Source organism: Pholis gunnellus, assembly GCF_910591455.1.
Source record: "Pholis gunnellus genome assembly, chromosome: 21".
Classification (NCBI taxonomy): Eukaryota; Metazoa; Chordata; class Actinopteri; order Perciformes; family Pholidae; genus Pholis; species Pholis gunnellus.
In genome coordinates this window covers 17,100,332-17,120,484 of record NC_136548.1, presented here as the reverse complement: position 1 = coordinate 17,120,484, position 20,153 = coordinate 17,100,332, and the positions used below count along the sequence as shown (strand labels likewise).

General features: G+C 44.7%; 1 protein-coding gene across 4 annotated transcripts in view; it reads left to right on the top strand.

Annotated features, from left to right (window-relative positions):
- thrab (thyroid hormone receptor alpha b) overlaps positions 1-8,796 on the top strand; it is a 121,648-nt gene extending 112,852 nt beyond the window's left edge. For all 4 annotated transcript variants that reach the window (XM_079182755.1, XM_079182754.1, XM_079182757.1 and 1 more), the window contains 3 exons: positions 866-1,012; positions 2,542-2,800; positions 4,045-8,796. In XM_079182755.1, coding sequence (XP_079038881.1) covers positions 866-1,012; positions 2,542-2,800; positions 4,045-4,295 — 657 coding nt within the window. In that variant the 3' untranslated portion in view covers positions 4,296-8,796. The remainder of the gene's footprint in view (positions 1-865; positions 1,013-2,541; positions 2,801-4,044) is intronic.
- Positions 8,797-20,153: the final 11,357 nt, after the last annotated feature.

The following is a 20,153-nucleotide window of genomic DNA, read 5'->3' as shown; positions in this document are numbered from 1 at the left end:
CATGTCCCATTCCTCTCACAGAGCACAGTCTGCCGTCCTTATCTGGGAAATTGATTTTAATTTGCCTCCCAAGGCAAGAGAGCACTTTGTATGGAAGGCTATAAAAAAAACGTTTAAAACTGTGTTGTTCCCTCTGCTATATTTCCCCCTAAATCCCACACTGCTCTTATTGATTTTTCTATAATCTTATTTTGTTCTTCTGGGCTCTTTCATTTAAAACACACGCCCATACTCTGAACCGTAGCGTGTCCTAATGTACTCTATTGTTGTATAGTAGTGCGCTCTTCTTCTTAAACTTAACTTATGCACTTTGTTCTTTTCTTTGTTCTGCAGAGCTCAGATATGCTCTCCTCTTGTTACTTCCTTAACCTGTCTATGACACAAAGCCCCAAGACAAGTCGGCTTCTGCTGAAGGCATAAATCTTTAAAAGCATTTTAAAAGATAGATAAATAAACCTTAAAGCAGCTGGGCGCCGTGGTTTTGACGTGGCTCTACTCAAAGAGGAGCAAAACAGTGCATTTGTTGGGGACTATTTTCAGCGGCGGATGAAATTACATTTGGTGCTCTAGTGAGTATTTGTGGCAGAAGAACGGTGTGATTCGAGTCATAAACTACAGTGTGTGTGTGTGTGTGTGTGTGTGTGTTCATGTAATGAAGGAACAACAGTGAGGCTCATTGGTGTGTGTGTGTGTGTTATTGGAGCTCTATGGCCCAGAGGGAGAAGAGATATCAGCCTTTAATACACACATTTATGAACAGGATCAGTTTGGTCTGTTCTCTGGATTTGTTTGCAGTAATGAAATCTAGTCTGGCTCCTTTGCTCGTGTCTAAATGTAAAGCTTTTTCGTTTTTCTTCCCATGTAGCCAGAAAAAATCGGCCAGTCCCCGGTCGCCCCGACGTCCGACGGAGACAAGGTGGACCTGGAGGCCTTCAGCGAGTTCACCAAGATCATCACTCCTGCCATCACCCGCGTCGTCGACTTTGCCAAAAAACTGCCCATGTTCTCTGAGGTGAGTGACCGGGCGAATGGCGTGGAGGAGCAGAGGGAGACGTTTAATAACACACAGCAGACACACGGCCCGAGCTCCCCTCCTCCTGTGCGCGTCTCAGCGGAGGAAACCTGTGATTTAGGAGGGAACACAGCAGCTCCTCTTGCCTGAGGAGGACCGCGACGACCTGCGATGCAAGAGTTACGAGCGTGGAAAAAAACCTAAAATCTGTGCAGTTAAATCTAAAAAGCTCCAAAGCACAGGTAAACGTGCAGAACGTTGAACGCGGCTGCAGCGCTCGGCTTGGAAAAATCAAACCCAGAAGAAGCTTTTGTTGCTGGAGACAATCAGCCTCGCCTTGATTAGCAACATGTAATCATGTAATGACACCGTAGGGTGGATCATTATCAGGCTAGCTGACGTATTGTCTAGTAGTGGGAAACAGCTGCCGTGTGTGTGTGTGTGTGTGTGTGTGTGTGTGTGTGTGTGTGTGTGTGTTAGAAGGAAAGAGTCTGAGAGGAAAAGTAGGTTTTGAGAACATAAATCACAGATAGCTCTGAAAGTAAAGGTCGTCACTTTTTATTTTTTAATCAGCATATTTTAAAGAAATTGAATTTGTTCAGATGGTTTTTATTATTATATAAATGTTAATATTATGACGGATGCTACGAGTCAAACGAGAGCGTGAACGAGAATCAATTCCTCGCGCGGCTGCTGGACGAGATGAAGAAAGCAAACAGCAGCAGAGTTTTAGTATTCCAGGCACAGAAGCAGATAATCAGTTATGTTTAATGTGTTATCTTTCATTCACAATGTAATAGATTGTGTTAGATAGAAGAAGAAGCTTTTTAATCTGATGTAAGAGGCGGTAGAGAGAGAGAGAGAACCTGTTCGTGCCACTGCAGTGAATTACAGATAACAAACGCACAGAAACAAAGAAACGCATTTATTGAGCCTCTAAAAGTGAAGCGTGCCCTCCAGGTACAGATTTACAAGAGAAATCAAGCCAATTAATGCCAATTAAATCTGCTCAGCAGTCAAGAGCAGCGGAATATGAAACAAGCTTACACGAAGGTGACATCTTAGTTCAGCACACCGGAGTCTGTGGATTTAATTGAATGCAGATATTCTAATATCCATGTAAATCAGGGCGTATTAGTCATAATCTGTGTTCATCAGGGGAAAACATTTGTGTCAGTCGTTCCAACTCATCCTCGTGTTTCTACCTCCCGTCCTTTCCTCTCTACTACCTCCTCCCTCCTTCCTTTGTTCCCTCCTAACTCCTCTTCCTGCAGTGCTGCACACATATAGTTATTGCTGAAGTTGCTACTGCAAATCAGTTGCATTAAGAAACAGAAATACAATAAAAATAGTTTGTGTCTGAAGAAATATCCAGCCCCTCAACTGCAACCCTCACTCTAAAATGTTCATTTTGGGGACGTTATCCAGTCATTTCCTCCTCGTAAAGACCGATTTAAGGCGTTTACAGCCTTGAAATGTGTTTTAAAATGCTTTTTAATTAATCTGCTAAACAACCTTTTGTCCACCAGCTACCTTGTGAAGACCAGATCATCCTGCTGAAGGGCTGCTGCATGGAGATCATGTCGCTGCGAGCCGCCATGCGCTACGACCCCGAGAGCGAGACGCTGACGCTGAGCGGCGAGATGGCCGTGAAGCGCGAGCAGCTGAAGAACGGCGGGCTGGGCGTGGTGTCGGACGCCATCTTCGACCTGGGCAGGAGCCTGGCGCAGTTCAACCTGGACGACACGGAGGTGGCGCTGCTGCAGGCCGTGCTGCTCATGAGCTCAGGTAGCCGTCGACTTCGCAACTTCTTGACTTGCTTTTCTAGAAACCTACAGCGGGCACGACTCGGCCTCCGGCTGCTTGGAACATTGGTAGTCTGGGAGCCTCAGCTCGATATAATGTAAATGTTAATTTTTCAGTCTTCTGTGCCCTTGGAGACACAATTCCATGACAGTCCATATTCATTACCCGCCGCTTTACACTGTATATATTGTAGCCTATTGTGAGTCAGAATGTAATTATGGCTTTTTAGATTAAAGTCCACATACATATTCAGTGTTGAATGAAGGGAAAAATTCATCCTAAATGTGATTAAAAAACCTTCACACTTAGTTTGTTCTTTGTAGAAACTCTTAACATTTTTTTTTTTTTGGGGGGGGGGGGGGGTTAGCACACATGTCACATAATGTGCTCAGAGTTTTTAAATAATAGAATGCAAATAAAGAGAGGATGTGTATAATGGTGGGTTTACCATCCGCCTTACTACCGGGGATAGTAACTGTGGGGGGGGGGGGGCTTTCCTCTTCCTGCTTTGGCTGACTCACTTCCTTTGTGCCGCACATTTCTTCTTCCTTGGAGATCGTACCGGTGGCTGAGTACAGAGTTTCTTAGTGAAAGCGAGGTTTATAGGTGTAGCGGGGAAGTCTGCAACCTTTTTTAATTGTCTTGTTAATCAGTGTGCCATATCATTAAGGTTAGTTTGATTATGACACCACATCAACATTTAAATCTCCAACAGATCTGTCGTTTTATTCCATCCGTACAGTCAACTAATTAGTACATTGTAATAATATATTGGAGCTCTGCCATCCTTATGAAAACATCCTCATCTGAGTTTTTAAATCATTAACCTTACCAACCCTCCACCAATCTTGTTCATCAGCAATACACTTGTGTTAAGAAGAAGCGTTCAAGCCAATCAGAGGCAGAGGAGGGCGGGTCTTTACTTAATGCAGGTGGGGGGGGGGGATCAATAATACTACCGTAAATAAACACAGACTGCCGATGGGATGAGAGGACACTTCAACATTTAAACAACACTCTCAACATGTTTATCACCAGCGGAGCCTCGGGTCCCTCTACCCTCTGCTCTACAGTCTTTACATTAAGCAATAAACATTTACCTCATAATGAGACGTTGAACACAAACACTCGTTTATTGCCACAAGATGATGATTTCTTATGCACTCATTGTCTTCCCTCTCTCTTCCTCCTCCTCCTCCTCCTCCTCCTCCTCCTCCCGTCACCAGATCGCTCTGGCCTCACCTGCATGGACAAGATCGAGAAGTGCCAGGAGACCTACCTGCTGGCGTTCGAGCACTACATCAACTACCGCAAGCACAACATTCCTCACTTCTGGCCGAAGCTCCTGATGAAGGTGACCGACCTGCGGATGATCGGGGCGTGCCACGCCAGCCGCTTCCTTCACATGAAGGTGGAGTGTCCCAACGAACTCTTCCCGCCGCTCTTCCTGGAGGTCTTCGAGGACCAGGAGGTGTGAAACTCGGTCGCCACCGCCGCGCGAAGGGCGGAAGAGGAAACCGTGGGCAAAACTCGGGAGATGGGAAGGGCCATCGTTTTTTTTTTTATAGGGGGAAAGGATGGAGGGAGAGTCCTCTCTGCATTTCTCCGACATCGCATTTACAGTATGTGGTTTCAAAAGAAAAACAAAACAACTGGAACCAACAATAACAGAAACAAACACACCAGCAACAGGAGAGTCAAGCAAACAGAGGCTTTTGTTTCACGAACACCCTCTCCTCCTTTTACTTACCCCTGATTTAAAATCCGTGTGGGGGCCCTTCTGTCTGAGCAGGATGTCTTATCTAGTAAGTTGTAGCCATTTGCCAAGACACGTACACCGACACACACACACACACACACACACTCAGCCTGTTCCACCTCAGTTCTTCAGAGCAGCGCCGGGGTCCGTTCCCCCTCTCTGATTCTTCTTTTCTTTTTAAAGTGGTCACAGATTTACACACCTTTCTGAAGCCCATGTTTCCAGCTTCCATGCTGGACCAGCACCTCTCAGTATTATTTCTGAATAAGTGTTCAGGCTTGTAATTCAGAGAATATGGACACAGGTGACGTATATGCTCACGGTCATGCATGCATGCACACGCAATCAGCAAACACTGCACATTGAAAACATTTTCAAGCAGATGCTCTAAGCGTTGCTTTGGTGTATAATGGCTGCAGTACAGCAGAGCTACCAGACTTTTATCGATTCCTCAACTCAATCTGAGCCGTTTAAACAGCTGTTTTTTGGAGCTTTGTACTTAGATTCCAGTGAAAACCGGTGCTATATTTATACAAGGCTACTCCAGTTTTATGAAATTGTGTAGAACACATTTTTGTCATTGGACCGGCTCCTGTGACACACACACAAAGAAACACACACAGACACACACATGTGAGCTGACTTGCCTTGTCATCGCCCCGCGCTGCTTGTGCCAGCAGCCCCGCCGTCATGTTACTGACAATGAGGCTCTTTCTCTCTCCGAGGAGTGGGTGCATTGAAAGGGAGACAGAAAGAAAGGAGGGAGGCGTAAAGGGGGAGAGACACTTTGAAGGGAGGGAGGAGCAGAGATAGAGAGAGGAAACAAGATCTGAACAGCTGAACTGTAAAGTCGGAGCCAGAGTCAGAATAAATCTCCCGCACGCAGCCTCCAAGGAGGTTTTCAATAGCAGCGACTAGCGAGACGGCAAAGCTCATCTTACACACACACACACTCTCTCTTTCTCTCTCTCACACACACACAAACACACAACATCACCTCAGAGTAACGTGAATGCCTCATTTTACTGTATGCACTGCAAGGCAGTGTCGATATGCAGCCCGAACCTGCAGGGTTTGTACAGAGTCCTCTCCTCACGGACTCTGCTCAGTGTGGCCCTCCAAGGCTTCCATACACATATGCCTTTTCTTTTGTTTGTTTCTTTTTGTTGTTTTTTTTACCATGAGAGAGCAGGCAAATGCCAAGAAGGCTACCATTTACCTCAAAAAAGTGGATTACACCCCCAGGCTGGGGCCGCGATACTGCCCCCGTGGTGTCAGGCACTACCTCACCTCTGTGGACACGGGGCAGCTGCAGACATACACTATTCAAGTTGGTGCATGTGTAGGTTTAACACGCAAATGTGCATAATATTTACGTCGGTGCACACTTGTAGTCACGGAAAGACAAAAAAAAACAAAAAAACACTTGCGTCATGAACACACACGCACACACCCTCAGTGCTATCACTTGGTTGAAATGAAATACCATTGAAGACAGGAGGGCCAGCCATCCCCCCCCCCCCCCCCACCCCCCCCGGAAAGGTTTTTTTAATTTTTTTTTACCGACTCCAGGGAATGGTACCCATCGCATTCGGGTTTATCTCTTTTTTTTTTTTTTTTTTTTGTTATACGGGACCAAGTGTCGTCTTTTGAAATTTGGATTTACCTGTTTCTATCAAAAAAAACGGAAACCGACTCACAGAAGCGACGAAGGACGTGGTGTAGATGTGTGCGGCCCATTTTACGCCAGCAGCAAGAGGACAGATGACGGAGAGAGAGTACCCCGAAAAAAAAGCCCTCGGTGGCCACGCCCGTTTGAATTAGCATGCAGAGAAAAAAGGGCTGTTTCCTTCTGCATCATGGCGATCTTCCACAGTACACTCATGATGGCTGCCGTTGGATCTTGACAGATATTTTCATGGAAATAAGCTTTCATTCGTGCGAGGGGCCGTGCATTAGACGTTCAAAAAAAAAAGTAGAATGTTCTCCACCGAAATTAAGCTTCTTAGGAGGCCGCTGAAAAGCTCTTTTAGTCCCGTGCACTTTACCAACGCTCACCACTATGACGGTGATATCTCACGGCAAAACGTCCATGGCAGGTATCATAGTGTACTAGCCAAACGACCATTCAAGAATGTTGATTTGATCACAAAAGCCCAGTCTGTTCATTCCAATTCTGGGGCCAAGCCAAATCTCACTGGGTTTACCACTCTTGCAAGAGGGGAATGAAAGGAAAAGAAAGACTTAAAAATCTATTTTATACTCAAAGCCAAGCAGTAGTTCGCCGCTCGGCGCTTGTACAGGACGGGTAACCTGCACCCCTGAGAAGTACCTCAGCAGAGCGACAACGTGGCAAAGGGATCGTGGGTAACCGACAGGGATGGCCGAGCCTCGCCGCTCCGACGTCTGGAGCGATGCTGGGAGGAGAGAGGAACTGGAACGCCTGGTCTGACCCCCCCCCCCACCCGCCTTCACAAGCATCATCACCACTTTCAGAGATCCATCACCTGCCCTTACCCCACTTCTAGCCCAACACGATGCTCTTTCTGGAGCCTAGCTCGAGACTAAATTGCTCCCCTACCACCGTTATAAAAGCCCCCCAACCAGCCAGGCTGGTGGGAGTTTTTTTGCACTACTGCAGCGGTCCTCCCTTTCAGCCCCTTACTCATCAAAGTTTAACCAACAATTGTTGGATTACCCAATAGTCCCCCCCCCCCCGGCCTCATTATGGGGCGAGTTTTTGGGGGGCAGGTACTAATTTGGGGTGAGTTTTGGTGGCTCTGTGTAACAGATGCTGTCAGTCTCAGTGGGCTCAGTCCCAAACCTGACCCGTTAGTCAGTATTAGACCAACAGCACATGACCCCTCGCCGCTTCACTGTGGGCTGTGTATAATTAATTAATAATTAATTAATAATTCTCCCTGTAGTGCTCACTTTCCCATCATCCCTCCTGTAGCGTCAGCCCAGTGGCATTTCAAATTCACAGCCCTCCCTTCCATAATCATCTTCTCTCCTCTTCCCTAAGCAATCAAGCCATCACCACTGAGTGGGTCGCCTCCCCTCCCCCCCGTAGTTTGGCCCCCAAATATCATTGACGCCAAACGGGATCCAGGCCTCTCCCTTGTGAGACAAGGCTGGCCATAAGCGCCCTTTTAGAGTGGCGACCACCGAGTGAATGTGAGCGGGCAGAGCGGCGGCGACGGGAACGAGAGACTTGAGCGCTTGAGATTGTGAGGATGTAAGAGAAACGGAAGAAAGCGTGGGACAGGAAACACAAAAAAAAATAAAAGCTGAGGGCTTCGACCCCTCACTGCCATGGGAGAGAGAGAGGGGCGATGTGGCCGGTTGTAGATGTTAACAAACACTCGGGAGGAGGGGGAGGCGGCGGCGTAGGGAATACGTGCGCTCTCCCCTTCGGTTCCAACGACAACCGCACATGAGCCCCCCCTCCCATGCCGGCTGACGACCCCAAAACGTCCCCCCCCCCTCAGCTCCCTCCAAAAGGATAACCTCCAAACCTCCACATGGTGAGGACCACAAAGAGGTCCCTCGTTCCAGAGATGCAGGTTTGGAATTCCCAACACATCTACGTAAAAAAGAACTGAAAAAGAGAGAAGAAGAAGAATAAAATACAAAAACCTATTGATGTCCTTTGTTCTCGTGAGCTGACTGGGTATGTGTGTGTGACAGTCGGGGTTATAATGCTGCTTTACCTTCTGAGTCTGATTTAGATTAAGAAAAAAAAAAAAAGAAGATATATGAAATTATTATAAATCCACGAAACAAGATGAAAAGAGACTTTTAAAAAAAAGAAATGGACTCCTGAACAAAACTGATTGGAGATGTTTTTCATTTTATCATTGTTTTCTTATTTTTCTGTTTGTTTGTTTTTTTGACGCTTGAACTGCTTCTGTGTAAAAAAGGAAAAAAAACAGCTGTAGTCACTTTTTGACCATGCGTGCAGTGTAACAGGAAATACTTCACTTCTTTTTCACATCTATACTTTGTGTTGATAAGCCAACTGATCTGTTTGTCTGTGTGTCTGTCCAGTTGTCCGTCCCCTTTTATCAGGAGGAATTTACAACCAACAAAACAGGAACTTTTTTTTTATTTTTATGAAAAAACACAAACAGGAAAAATAATGCAACAGAAACTGAAAATACAAAAAAAAAAAAAAAAAAAAATGAAACAATCTTGTCATACCTCACACAACACGAAACTCAAAGGAACTTGGGAGGAGTCATATTTTGCAGGCACATGTGAAAGTTCAGAGATGCATATATAGATTTAAGAATAAAAATGTATATGTTAAGATAATACGTGCTTGTGTGTACGCATCAGTAGAAGTTACAAAAGGACTCTTCCCTCAAGCTTCTGTGCTCTTATCTTGTTTGGTTGTGAGACGCTAGAGATCATCTGCTACTGTGAGCACTTCTCCAACTTAAAGGCACAGTCTATAGACAGTAAACTTAAAATGTGAATGGCCCAGAGACTGAGGGATTATGACTTTTGTAATGGCTGAGAGTTTTATGGTATTGAATGTAGCTGACAGGAGGGGGGGGGGGGTTGTGAACCCACAACCCGACTTCCACACACCAGCAGAAAAAGATAGTGGTGTCACATAGACGTTACAAACAAACTACAAAAACTGAGAATATATATTGCCCGTCTGCAAGGTGCAATTTTGTGTATTTTTATATGTTTTTTTTCTGTTTTTTGATTTTTTTGTTTCATTTTATTTTTGGCCATAACCAAGGATGTAAATACAAAAAACATACAACACTCGAGATTTATTGCAACAAAAAGTAAACTGAACCTCTCCGTCCCGCTCCCGTGTAAGAGGGGGGAGGGGGAGGGGGGGGGGGGAACAAAAAAAAAAAAAAGCAAAGTAATGTGTAATGCTTCATACATTTGTATGTGTGCACTCTCTCACATGTGCATGTTGATCCATATTCAGAAGTGCCCCGTGACATTAATCATGAACCCTGTGCCTCCTGTTGTTTGCAAAGAGATAGATTCGTACCCCTCGTATTCTCACCACGACATCACACGCTACACATGAATGCCTATAGTTGTGTGTGTGTGTGTGTGTGTGTGTGTGTGTGTGTTCACCTATGGAATCAGATTCTTTCCAAACTAATTGATGTGGGTGTGGCCAGCAGCCACAGTGGCAGAAGGGGGTTAGGAGGGCAGAGAGGTGGGTTTTGTTGAGTAAAGAGGGAGGCGGGAGCGGGAGACATGAATCCTAAGCTGGTTATTAAGTAGAGAGAATGTCGGCTGACGTGGCTGCAACACACTCACATCAATGTTGGAAAAAGGCCAAAATGGATTTCCCCATTTGTCCGCCCATCCCTGTTGCCTCCCAAGAAGCCAGCCTCAGTTCTCTTAAAAACAAGTTTGTCCTAAACCTGGACCAGTTTACATCAAGGACCCCCATTTACACTCGTTAGTTCAAGTGTCTTGTATGCAGATCCAGATTTAAGACACTAAGCCATCATATATGCCGGATCAAGAGAGTGGCGGTAACTGTCAGAAACACCAGAAGCTCTCGCGGCTTCTTCCACAGACAGAAGTCACACTTTGGAGGAGCAAAGAATACATTCTCAACATCAGGCTAGAGTGCATCTGAAGCCACCTCCCCAGGTCGGTTTGAGTAGTCAGATCTCCTCTTGAAAGCCTCTTAGATGCATTAATACTTTACTTTTTTTTCTAGATTGAACAGCTCTCCGATCTGCCCACGAGACACATGAAGTGAAGTGTAAATGGAGTCTTAGATCACAATGACAGTTTGAAGCGAGCACCATATTTGGTTCTACAGCGTTGGTTAAAGCTGAAAGTCATTTTGGTCCATGATGATACCCCCTGAACCCCTGAACTTGGACCGCAACGAGCAGAGTGTGGGGGTTTCCTAGGCTGGCTTTGCGGGGGGGGGGGGGGGGGGGGGCCCTCCGAGCCCATCCCTCCATCGATATCATGATCCCGGGTTATTCTCACATGTTGACACATCGGACATGGGTGGAGATTGTCTGTGATGTTTTTTTTGTTTTTTTTTGTTTTCATGTTTGTGTTTGGTCCCCCCCCCCCCCCCCCCCCCCCCTTTATGCCAAATGTAGAGTTTGTGAAGACATGCAAATAGCGAGATGTCTATGCAATTTCCCTCCGAAAAGACGAGCTCGGCGTGTAACGACAACGTTGTTCGTCTCGCTCATGAAATGAAATTTCGGCCTGGCTTGAGTTCCAGAGGTTCTTCACGCGACCTGAAAGACCCTCGCTTCCTTTGTGTGGGTCGAAGGGTCGGGACTGTCCCGGGTGAGCCGAGTCCTCGGTGGGGTCGGTACACTCTTCACGGTAGTCCCGTGGTCTCGGGGGAACCAGTAGGAGGAGGGGTACTGGGGGATGTTGTGGAGAATATGGATTCTACGAGATGTGCTGTTTTTTTGTAAACTGCTCTGAAAGTGGTGTGTGTGTGTGCATGTGTGTGTGTTGTGTGTATGGGTTCGTCTACTTGATGCGATGCTCTCATGGTTCGGCGGGTTGAACCTTAAGGCCACAAATTTAGACAAGCCCCTAAATTCAAACATATATGTGTGTGAAGCTTTAATTCTTCTTCTTGACGTCCATCAGTGGGATGTTTGTAGCATAAACAAGGTCACTTAACCCGTTACCTCTGCTCTTAAGACGCGAGGAAACCATTTGCAAATCTTTAAAAGAAAATAATTGAATCTACTTCCTGCCCCCCCCCGCTGAGATGAACATCTACAACCCGCTGACCCTTAGTTCAACTTGAGCACTTAACTAAAATGCACTTTGAAAGGCCCAAACCAATCCGCGATAAGTGGAAGAATCTTTGGTGGTAATAATAATTGTGACAAAATGCAAATTGCACCCAAGCCAAATGCCTTTTGCACCATTTAATGGTTTGTTTGTTTTATTACAAAATAAGAGTTTCAGCCTCTAGGCAAAGACAGTTAATGACTAATTATAAAGTTTACAATGATTTTTTTATTGAAGTGCAATAAGTGAGTGAGTGGGCCTTTCGGCGTATTTCTCGTCTGAGCAGATCTTTTTTTTTTTATACGTTTGTGGGAAAATAATAATCTCATGATTGCTTTTAATAATGCGCCCGCCCATGAGAGCATCAGCTTAGACCCACTCCACACACACACACACACACACACACACAGACCACTTTTTGTGACTGGGTAAAGGAAGCTATTGAAGGATTCTCTCAGGTAAAAGAACATTTTCTAATAAATGATGATGAAACTTAGATGAAAAAACATTGTTAGCTCATCTTTTTTTTTGTCTTCTCAATTCACAATCAAAAATGTACCTTTTTTCTGTTCCGTGTTCGGTTCTTGACTTCGAGGACTTGGATCCTGAGTCTACCTCGAACACGAGTCGAGCCCTCATTGCTTTCTTAGCCCTGAATGAAAACACATTTCTTCACGAGTGGAGGTGGGAGAGAGCGTTGCGTCTGTTTTGGTTTGGTTGGGAGTGTTTGTGAGTTGTTTCCGTTGGTATGGAAGCCCACTCCTGCCAGAAAAAAGAAAGGTCAATTGTATTTATATAGCCCAATATCACGACTTTACAATCATCTTAAGGAAAGAATCCCCGAACAAAGAACTATAACAGGACGAGCAACAGAAGAGAGATCCCTCTCCTCATAGATGTGTGAATAGAATAGACCAACATCGTAAAATTACATCATGGACAACATTACAGATAGATAGTAAACGATCAGGGAGGATTTCATGCAACTTCCAGGTGTCGCCAAACAAATAAGACCTGAGCCTCACCGCCTCCTCTGCACCACGGAGAGCTGGGACGAGGTCAGACTACAAAAAAACACACATGAGGCAAAGTTTAAGCATTCACACAGAGAGGGAGAGACTGAATCTCCAGGAGGATGAAGATCCAAATCCAAAACATCTGGAATGAGGCACTCAAGGGGGGGAGGAGGAGATGTCCCAGGGCGGCTGATGGTCCGGCACAGAGAGAAAGAGAGGACGAGGAGAGACGCTAGAAACAGAAAGTTTACCATATCCTCGGCAGGACAAACGTGGATTATAAGCACTCGGCTTAACTGAGTCCTCGTGAGTCACAAAGGGTGAGCAGCTTAGTGAGAGTGAGTTTGGCCACAGTGAAAGAAATCCAGGATTTTGTTTATTGTTAATGATTAAGTAAGAGAATAGCTACTGAAAAGGAACCGGACTGGTACGATTTGATGCAGCGAAGAGAAGCCAGGACCCGAGGCTCTAACGAGGGACGTTCCCGTTCAAATCAACGTGACAGGACGGTCAAAGCGGCGGCCATTTTTTATGTGTACCATTGCCGTTGCGACCGTTGTAACGAGCTAACTTCCGTATAAACCAAACCGACTTACAGCAAGTCGATGAGTCGCTGAGGTGAAGGTTTGGCAGTAACGACTAAAACGAGCCGATGAGTAAAGTTTTAACAACTTAATCTTTCATCTCATCGCAGCCTAAGGAAAGCACATTGCTATCGCCAGATTAGTGACAACTTAGCTCGGCTCAATTAGCCAGCTTAATTAAGCTTAATTAATAGGAAATAAATGTAGGGATGCCAAAATAAATGAGTTATCATCCCTCACTTTTGAACTCTTCTTTTTGGTGTAAATGGGCTTCCATAGAACAGTGAAAACACAATACAATTGTCTCTTTTTTTTTCTCCGAGCCAGCCTGTTATTTACTTCCAAAGTCCAGCTCGATCACGTGATCCTAAATAAATCACATTTTGACTTTTCTCACAAACACGTGCCAGAATGTGTACAAAAATAAATTCAGCCCTGAGTGTCAGTAATAGTTTAAGTCTTTGCACTTTTCTCCCTTCACGGTCAAAGTGCCAGCAGCAATACCCAGCTCTCCCTCACCCAGTGGGCTAATGGTGCACATACAGAAGAAGTGCATGATTCCCACCCGAGCCGGGCACCATCCACCCTCGACATGCCTGTGTGTGCTATTTCAGTGTGCTTACTGCTCAGCTTTGTGGCGTACTGAAAGGCTGGCATGGCTCAAACCACGGCTGTGCATGTATCAAGGTGTATGCATGTGAATGTCGGTGTCCATGCTCATGTGAGAGCTGTGCTCGGTGTGTGTGTGTGTGTGTGTGTGTGTGTGTCTGAACGCTTCGCTAAGAACGCCTTTATCGACCTTCTTCTCTCCCCCCCCCCCCCCCCCCCCCCCCACCCCGAATCCCCAAAAAGCACCTTTTTAGGCCGCGGTACATGACAGAAGTCTGTAAAACAGAGTCCTGTCATAGACTTTTATTATTTCCTTTTGAAGAATGTAACTATTATTGTGTTCAGCGAGCTAACGAGAGAGTGAAGAGGGAGGCAGTCGTTTATATGTGAGCGTGCTGGAGGGGGGTTTGCAGGAGATGAAAATAATTTCAGGTGAAAAGCTGCACGGATTCCCACAAACAAGAGCCAGACCAGAGCAGATTACTGTCGCGCCTGCAGTTCAAGGCTTCGCAATTGTGTTTCTCTTTCCAAACGACGGCCTTATTGATTGCCTTTGTATCCCTCGTCCTTATTATTGTGTTGTTCTACGGCGTGTTTCATGGGGCACAGGAGGATTTATTATGAAGACTTGCAGGTTGCGGCGTCGGGTTCTCTGGTAAAGAGTGAATAAGTGTGCCGGGTGCGTTGCAGTTTTAGGACTCCCGAGAGTGATTTTTAGGTTATTGCAACACGCTGTATTAAACGTCTAAATCTAAGCCGAGACTCCATTTGTGGCCACATTAGCGCGGCAAGAAATCAGTAGAGAATATTTAGGCCCTCCGTGAGCTGCGTGATAATCAAAGTGCCAAATGGGCTTAATGGGCGCACTTTTAGAAAAGGTTCAGACTGTTTTAAATTGAGACTGTTAAAGTACGATTTGGCAGCAGTCGCTTGTGTGTTGATGGCTGAGTTAAGAGGCATTGTGTAAATAGGAGAGTTTGTATTGATCATGAGATAACACTACAACACTTCCCGTCCCTTCTCCATTCGCTGTGCTACAACCTTCCCCGCTAGTCATTATAGCTTTGAGCGGACGCTCATCGCTCTCCCGTGTTGAGACCGTTGCCTAGTACACCAAATCCCGAGACAGAACGAAGAGCACTTAAGAGGTGGTGTTGCGGCGGTGTTTTGTGCTGCTTGGACGATCCACGAGGAGATTTATTTTTGTACGGATGGGTGAGAAGAAATCGCATGCCTAGACAGCTAAGAATGTACACAAATTAGCTCATTTATTAATAGTCTATCAATCAGAGATATTGGTCAGAGATTAGATAAATTATGTGAATTGTATTGGATGAGATCTGTGCTCACGAGGAAAAAAATATGCAATGTTTGTCAGGTTGAAAATACGGTTTTGAATTTGGTTCAGAACTGCTCAGGTTTGAAGAACCGGCCTCAAAGGGTGCTTTACCGTCCTCCCTCCTCCCTCTGGTCCCGGTCCAACACGTCTCCATGTCCTGTCCTGTCAAACACACTCAGACCACGTTCACTAATCCGCACACGCAGAACACAAGCCCGCCGTTTGTATGCAAAACCGGCGGAAATGCTCTCTGCTCAGCTAACCTTTAAAACTGTAGCAGGTCCAAAGCCACTTCATGCAGCACCAGCAAAAATCACCAACAACCACCTCGTTTATGGCTTCGTGACCACTGCGAACGTCTTCTTTACCCTTCCTTCCGCTCACGGTGTTTACAGCTGGAAAAGGCCTCGCTGGTGCATGTACAGAGTTAGCTTAGCATGCTTATAGTAGGTTGTTAAAAACATTTAGCAAAAGAAAAAAACACGCTACGCTTCAAAGTGGTCTCTTCAACAGCAGAACCAGTGTTTGGCTAAAAAAAAAACAAAGAAAAGGAAAAGCAGGTGGAAGTTCTCCGTCTTGTGTGCGGCGGCTGGTGCTGGTAGATGTTTCCATGTCAGACTTTGTTCCTAGATGGGGTCATGTTTGTACAAATGTCTATGTGTCTGTATTCACTCTTCTACAAATCCTCTGTTCTAGTACGATAGTAGTCTCAGAATGAACGATTATTTTATGATCAATCAAGAAAACGTGAACAATGAAGGAGATGTTGTGGGCCGTAAGCATTCTCAGTGTGCAGGAGTTTACTTTGTCTTAAACTACCACCGGGATGTACGGCGCATTTAAACACATTTAGCAAACCTTGTGTTTGGACATTTCAACCAATAGAAGCACGCAGATGAGCAAAATCTGCACAGGTGGAGTTCTCTCGGGGTTAAGTTTTGATTTATTGTTTCTTTTTAAATTGCTATTGTCTTTTCTTTTCTTTTTTCTTGGATTTTCTCAAGGACCCTGTTCAGCCTGCTCAGTGTATTTGTGACTATTCACACATGCTATGACTTCAAACCAGCAGTAGATGTTTAACAAAACCTACACGACAATAAAGGAAACAAAGCAAATGAGCTAAAAAAAAAACTTAAAAAAAAGATACTCACTACAAACAGCTAATACAACTACCTTTCTTACTTTTGTATCACTCCTCCAAGAGTTCCTCGCTTCACTGTGACTACAGAGGCTGCTGGGAAAAATTCAAATAAAAAACTACGATGCGGTCTGCAGACACTCAGGGGTCACGACCTGTCCGCTCAGGATCAGGGTTAGTCGGAAGGTGCCAAAGACAGGAAGTGAGGTGTTATGTTGAAAGCGTGTCGACCCTTTTGTCACAGCTCCCCATGCAAACTATAAACCAGGAAAATAATTAAGTGCAACAGACTGAAGCAACGTAGTCACTCGCCATGACGCAGGACCTTCAAAATGACGTGTCCCGTACCTGGATGGAAAACGTCTCCTGAAACATTTCAGCCACTCGGCGGTTCATCAAATTTACGGAAGGAGGTCGAAGGCAATGTTAGCGACTCATAAGGTGGAACAACAAGACATTAAAGTATCAAAAAGTACTTTACCTGAGAAAGGTCTCCTCCTGTGAAGCTAACACAAGTACCCACAAAATGACCAAGAAAGGACTCTAAAGTCAGTGAAGTCTACTGTTTTATTCAGTAGTGTTACTTTAATATGTCTCCTGGCAACAAATTACGGCCTATGCTTCAAATTAATGCGTTTTTAGCTACCCCTCTAGTAAACTTCCGTTCTCACAGGAAATGATCGGGTTTGGGTTCAAATAAGTCTGTTTTTCTTACATATTAGGTGAAAGTCTTCTATTTTGGACCCAACCATCCACCCCACCCCGACTTTGTTGCTTTTTATACTACGTCACCTGACTTCCGATATTGTGAATTTTGAATCTGAAGCTAACACAAGTACCCACAAAACAAGAATTTTGAAATTTTTGTGAAATTTGGATTTCTTGGTCAGAAGTTACTTTCTGCTCACCTAACTGTTCCACCTTTATAAGTCACTAAGAAGATTGCATTCCATGATAATGATGATGGAATTTGTGAGCCGGCGAGCGAGTGAATTGTCCAGGTTTGTACGTAATGTACATGTCCGGAGATTTCTAGAGACAACAGGAAGCCAAAGGGAATAAAATAAAACATTGGGCTCACAGCGTATAACATAGTTTGCAGATGCATCCGAGGCTAAAGTCTGCTGCAAAACAATGAAGGCAGGACACAGCACGCAGGGAAACACATGGCCATTCACTGTACTAACAGCAGAGATCTCTCCTTCTGGCTCTATCCAGAGGTGCCAGATATTCATATATTTCAGGGTTATACAAAGAGTAGCAGAAAGTATTTAAAAGTTTTATTCAGTTTCTGTGACTGACCGCATACAGGACACTATTTATACCCTGATGTACTACAAACCCCAGCCTCCTGGAGTCTGGTGCAGGTTTAACCAGACAAACAGAAATCTCTGAAAATATAATATATAATATATTAGTCCCAGGTTTTTTTGTTCCTGTCATTTCTCTCTTTGTTGAACTCTCACATTGCGTCACTGTCTCAGTCATGCAAAACAAAGGAAGGATTCATTTCAAAACGTGCAAAGGACATAACAGTTAAAAGCTTTAGGCGACGATCTGGGCTGAATAAAGACACACCGTCTTTTCAAAATAAAACACCAACACATGCGCAGGAAACCTCCGAATATCTACTGTGATCTCCTCTCACACCCCCCATACCTCCATCACACCGAGCCCCATCTCACCTGGACCTGTCCTCCCCCCCACCTCCCCTCCCCCCGCCCCTTTTTACCTCCCTCGCCTCCTCCCAACCAGAGTCCAGTGGGTGGTGTGATGTCAGGTTTTTGTGGTGGGCTGCTTACGACAGGTCCAGACAATCAGCGTGTTTGTAAATGTCAATGTGTGATTTTCAAATCTTTGTTTATGGTCAGGGTTTTAAAGGAAGATATTTTTATGGTAATTGTCGCTGGTCTATTTTACTATATATTTATGTAATAAATATGTGACTAAATTTACATCTCACTGGCTCTTTGGGCCGTTATTGGCTCTCAGTTCTCTGGCCAGCTACGTCATGTGCTGGAGGGTTTTGATTAATGGACTAATAAATTAAACCCACAAAAAAAAAAAACGTTTTTCTTGTTATCACCTCATTGTCTCTGTTATTTGCAGTTGTGTATAAAGTTCTTGTTGACCGATGAAGTCACTGTACATGGGAATAAATCATAAATGTCTTTTCTCCATCATGACTGTATCATATCTGCAATCCAGATTGGTGAAAGTGAAAAGATTTTGGCTGGATTTAAAATGCCGTGTTAGCGTTTTTCTCCATTATATACGCACAAAAGATGGAACTATGCACACAATTCTGAAAAGTGTCATGTTTAGTATGTAAATCCGGATGCAGCCAAAGACTCCAGACTGCTAAACTTTGACCACAATTCCATAAAATAAATGGACGAACATTATCAGAAGGATGGGAAGCAACAGTGCTGACGTTATGCCAAAATACGTCAAAGTCTGTTAATAGTTTATTTAAATAACTGATCCAGTTAGAGGTGAAAGGCTGACCCCTATTTGTTTGGAGCAGGTGGCTTCGCGTTACACATTGTACCTTTTGATATTTGATCCTATGTGACTCTGAACTGATGATTTGACCGATATAAGAGATGCATCAACACGTCTAGCACCTCAAACACGCTCTGCAGTCCTGATGCAGGTTTCAGTAATAACAGAGGACAATGTAAACGTCCCCTGTAGCATAATCCAAGATGAGCACTTAATCCTGCTTAGATTGAGGACAGCCGTCCATTTTGGTGTTTAATAATATTTGCCAAATTTGGTAAAACAATGTTCTTTACAGTCGCACGCGACAGAATGTTGTGAAGTCGGAGGGCTGAAATATCGGCTAAATGAGGAGTAAACGAGGTTCGTCTGGTCACATCAGTGTCACGGCGGAGAGACGAGCGCTGGCAGCACTGCTCAGTTCATCAGCACGCGTCACAGCGCATCCCGTCTGACTTATTGACGGATCACATCAGATGTCTCTCGGAGTGCTGTGAGGTTTCCCGGTGAGAGACAGCTGGTCCACGGCTGCTAGTTCCTCAACCCAGAATGATTAGTCGGTGAAGGCCTGCACGACGCTTAGTCCCCAAGAAAATATATGAAGAAAAGCCGTGTGTTTGCCGTCACACCTCGGTGAGCTCCAGCATGTTCTGTTGCACTGACATGCTGAGGAAAATCCACATTATTGCATCTACTTTGTAAATCCTCATATCGTGAGTCCATTTTCTGCAAGTTGGGGCAATTTGGATTAGCAACCCAGCGGTGCGGCGAGTTGTGGAAAACCTGTCATCAGCTCCCTTGAGACGCCTTAAACTCATACAGTACAAAGATGGAGTAATACGTCTTTCCAAAAAAAAACTCATGAGGCGTCAAATGTACCACGTTAAATGGGATTTATGGTTGAAGAGTTTCCAGTCGTTTGGTTTCTTGTACAAACAGGGATCCAGGCTGGAGTTTGACCTGTGACACCAGACGACGTGAGCGTGGAGTAAAAAGGTCTGTAGTGAACACTCGCGGGTTGTAAAAGGTCACTCGAGGGTGACGAGTCCGGTCTGACAGTGTGTCACCATCTGCTGGTCAGATGACAAAGAGATGGAAATGTCAATAAGTTTGATCAAACCCTTTGAAACATGTAGTATATGCAAAATAATGTAAATTAAGTAAATGGATTTTAAAAATCCCCAAACTTCTAGGGAGGATATATGGTACTACTGTATGTATTCTACTGACCCAAAGCTATACAATGATAAATAAACTATGTATGTATATATATATACACCCAAAATTGAATATACATCAATGTGCAAAATACAATTTTCTTGCAAAAATGTAGACTAAAGCAGCGTTTGTAGATTATTCTGGCCACTTGGGGGCAGTGGAACCAGATGTAAACACACTGTTGACATAATATCACCTCATAAATCTGTTATGATAAATGTTTTACAGCTACATTATTTACACAGTGAGCAGACACAGAGCAGCAATGGCATTCATTTGGAGTTGTGTGTTTCTGGCCAGCTGACGAATGTTAGCCCGAGATTCATTCTCCTTTTAGCTCTGTTTTTGGTCTCCACCATCTCCTGAGGAAAAATATCGGCTTCTTCAGCTGCTAAA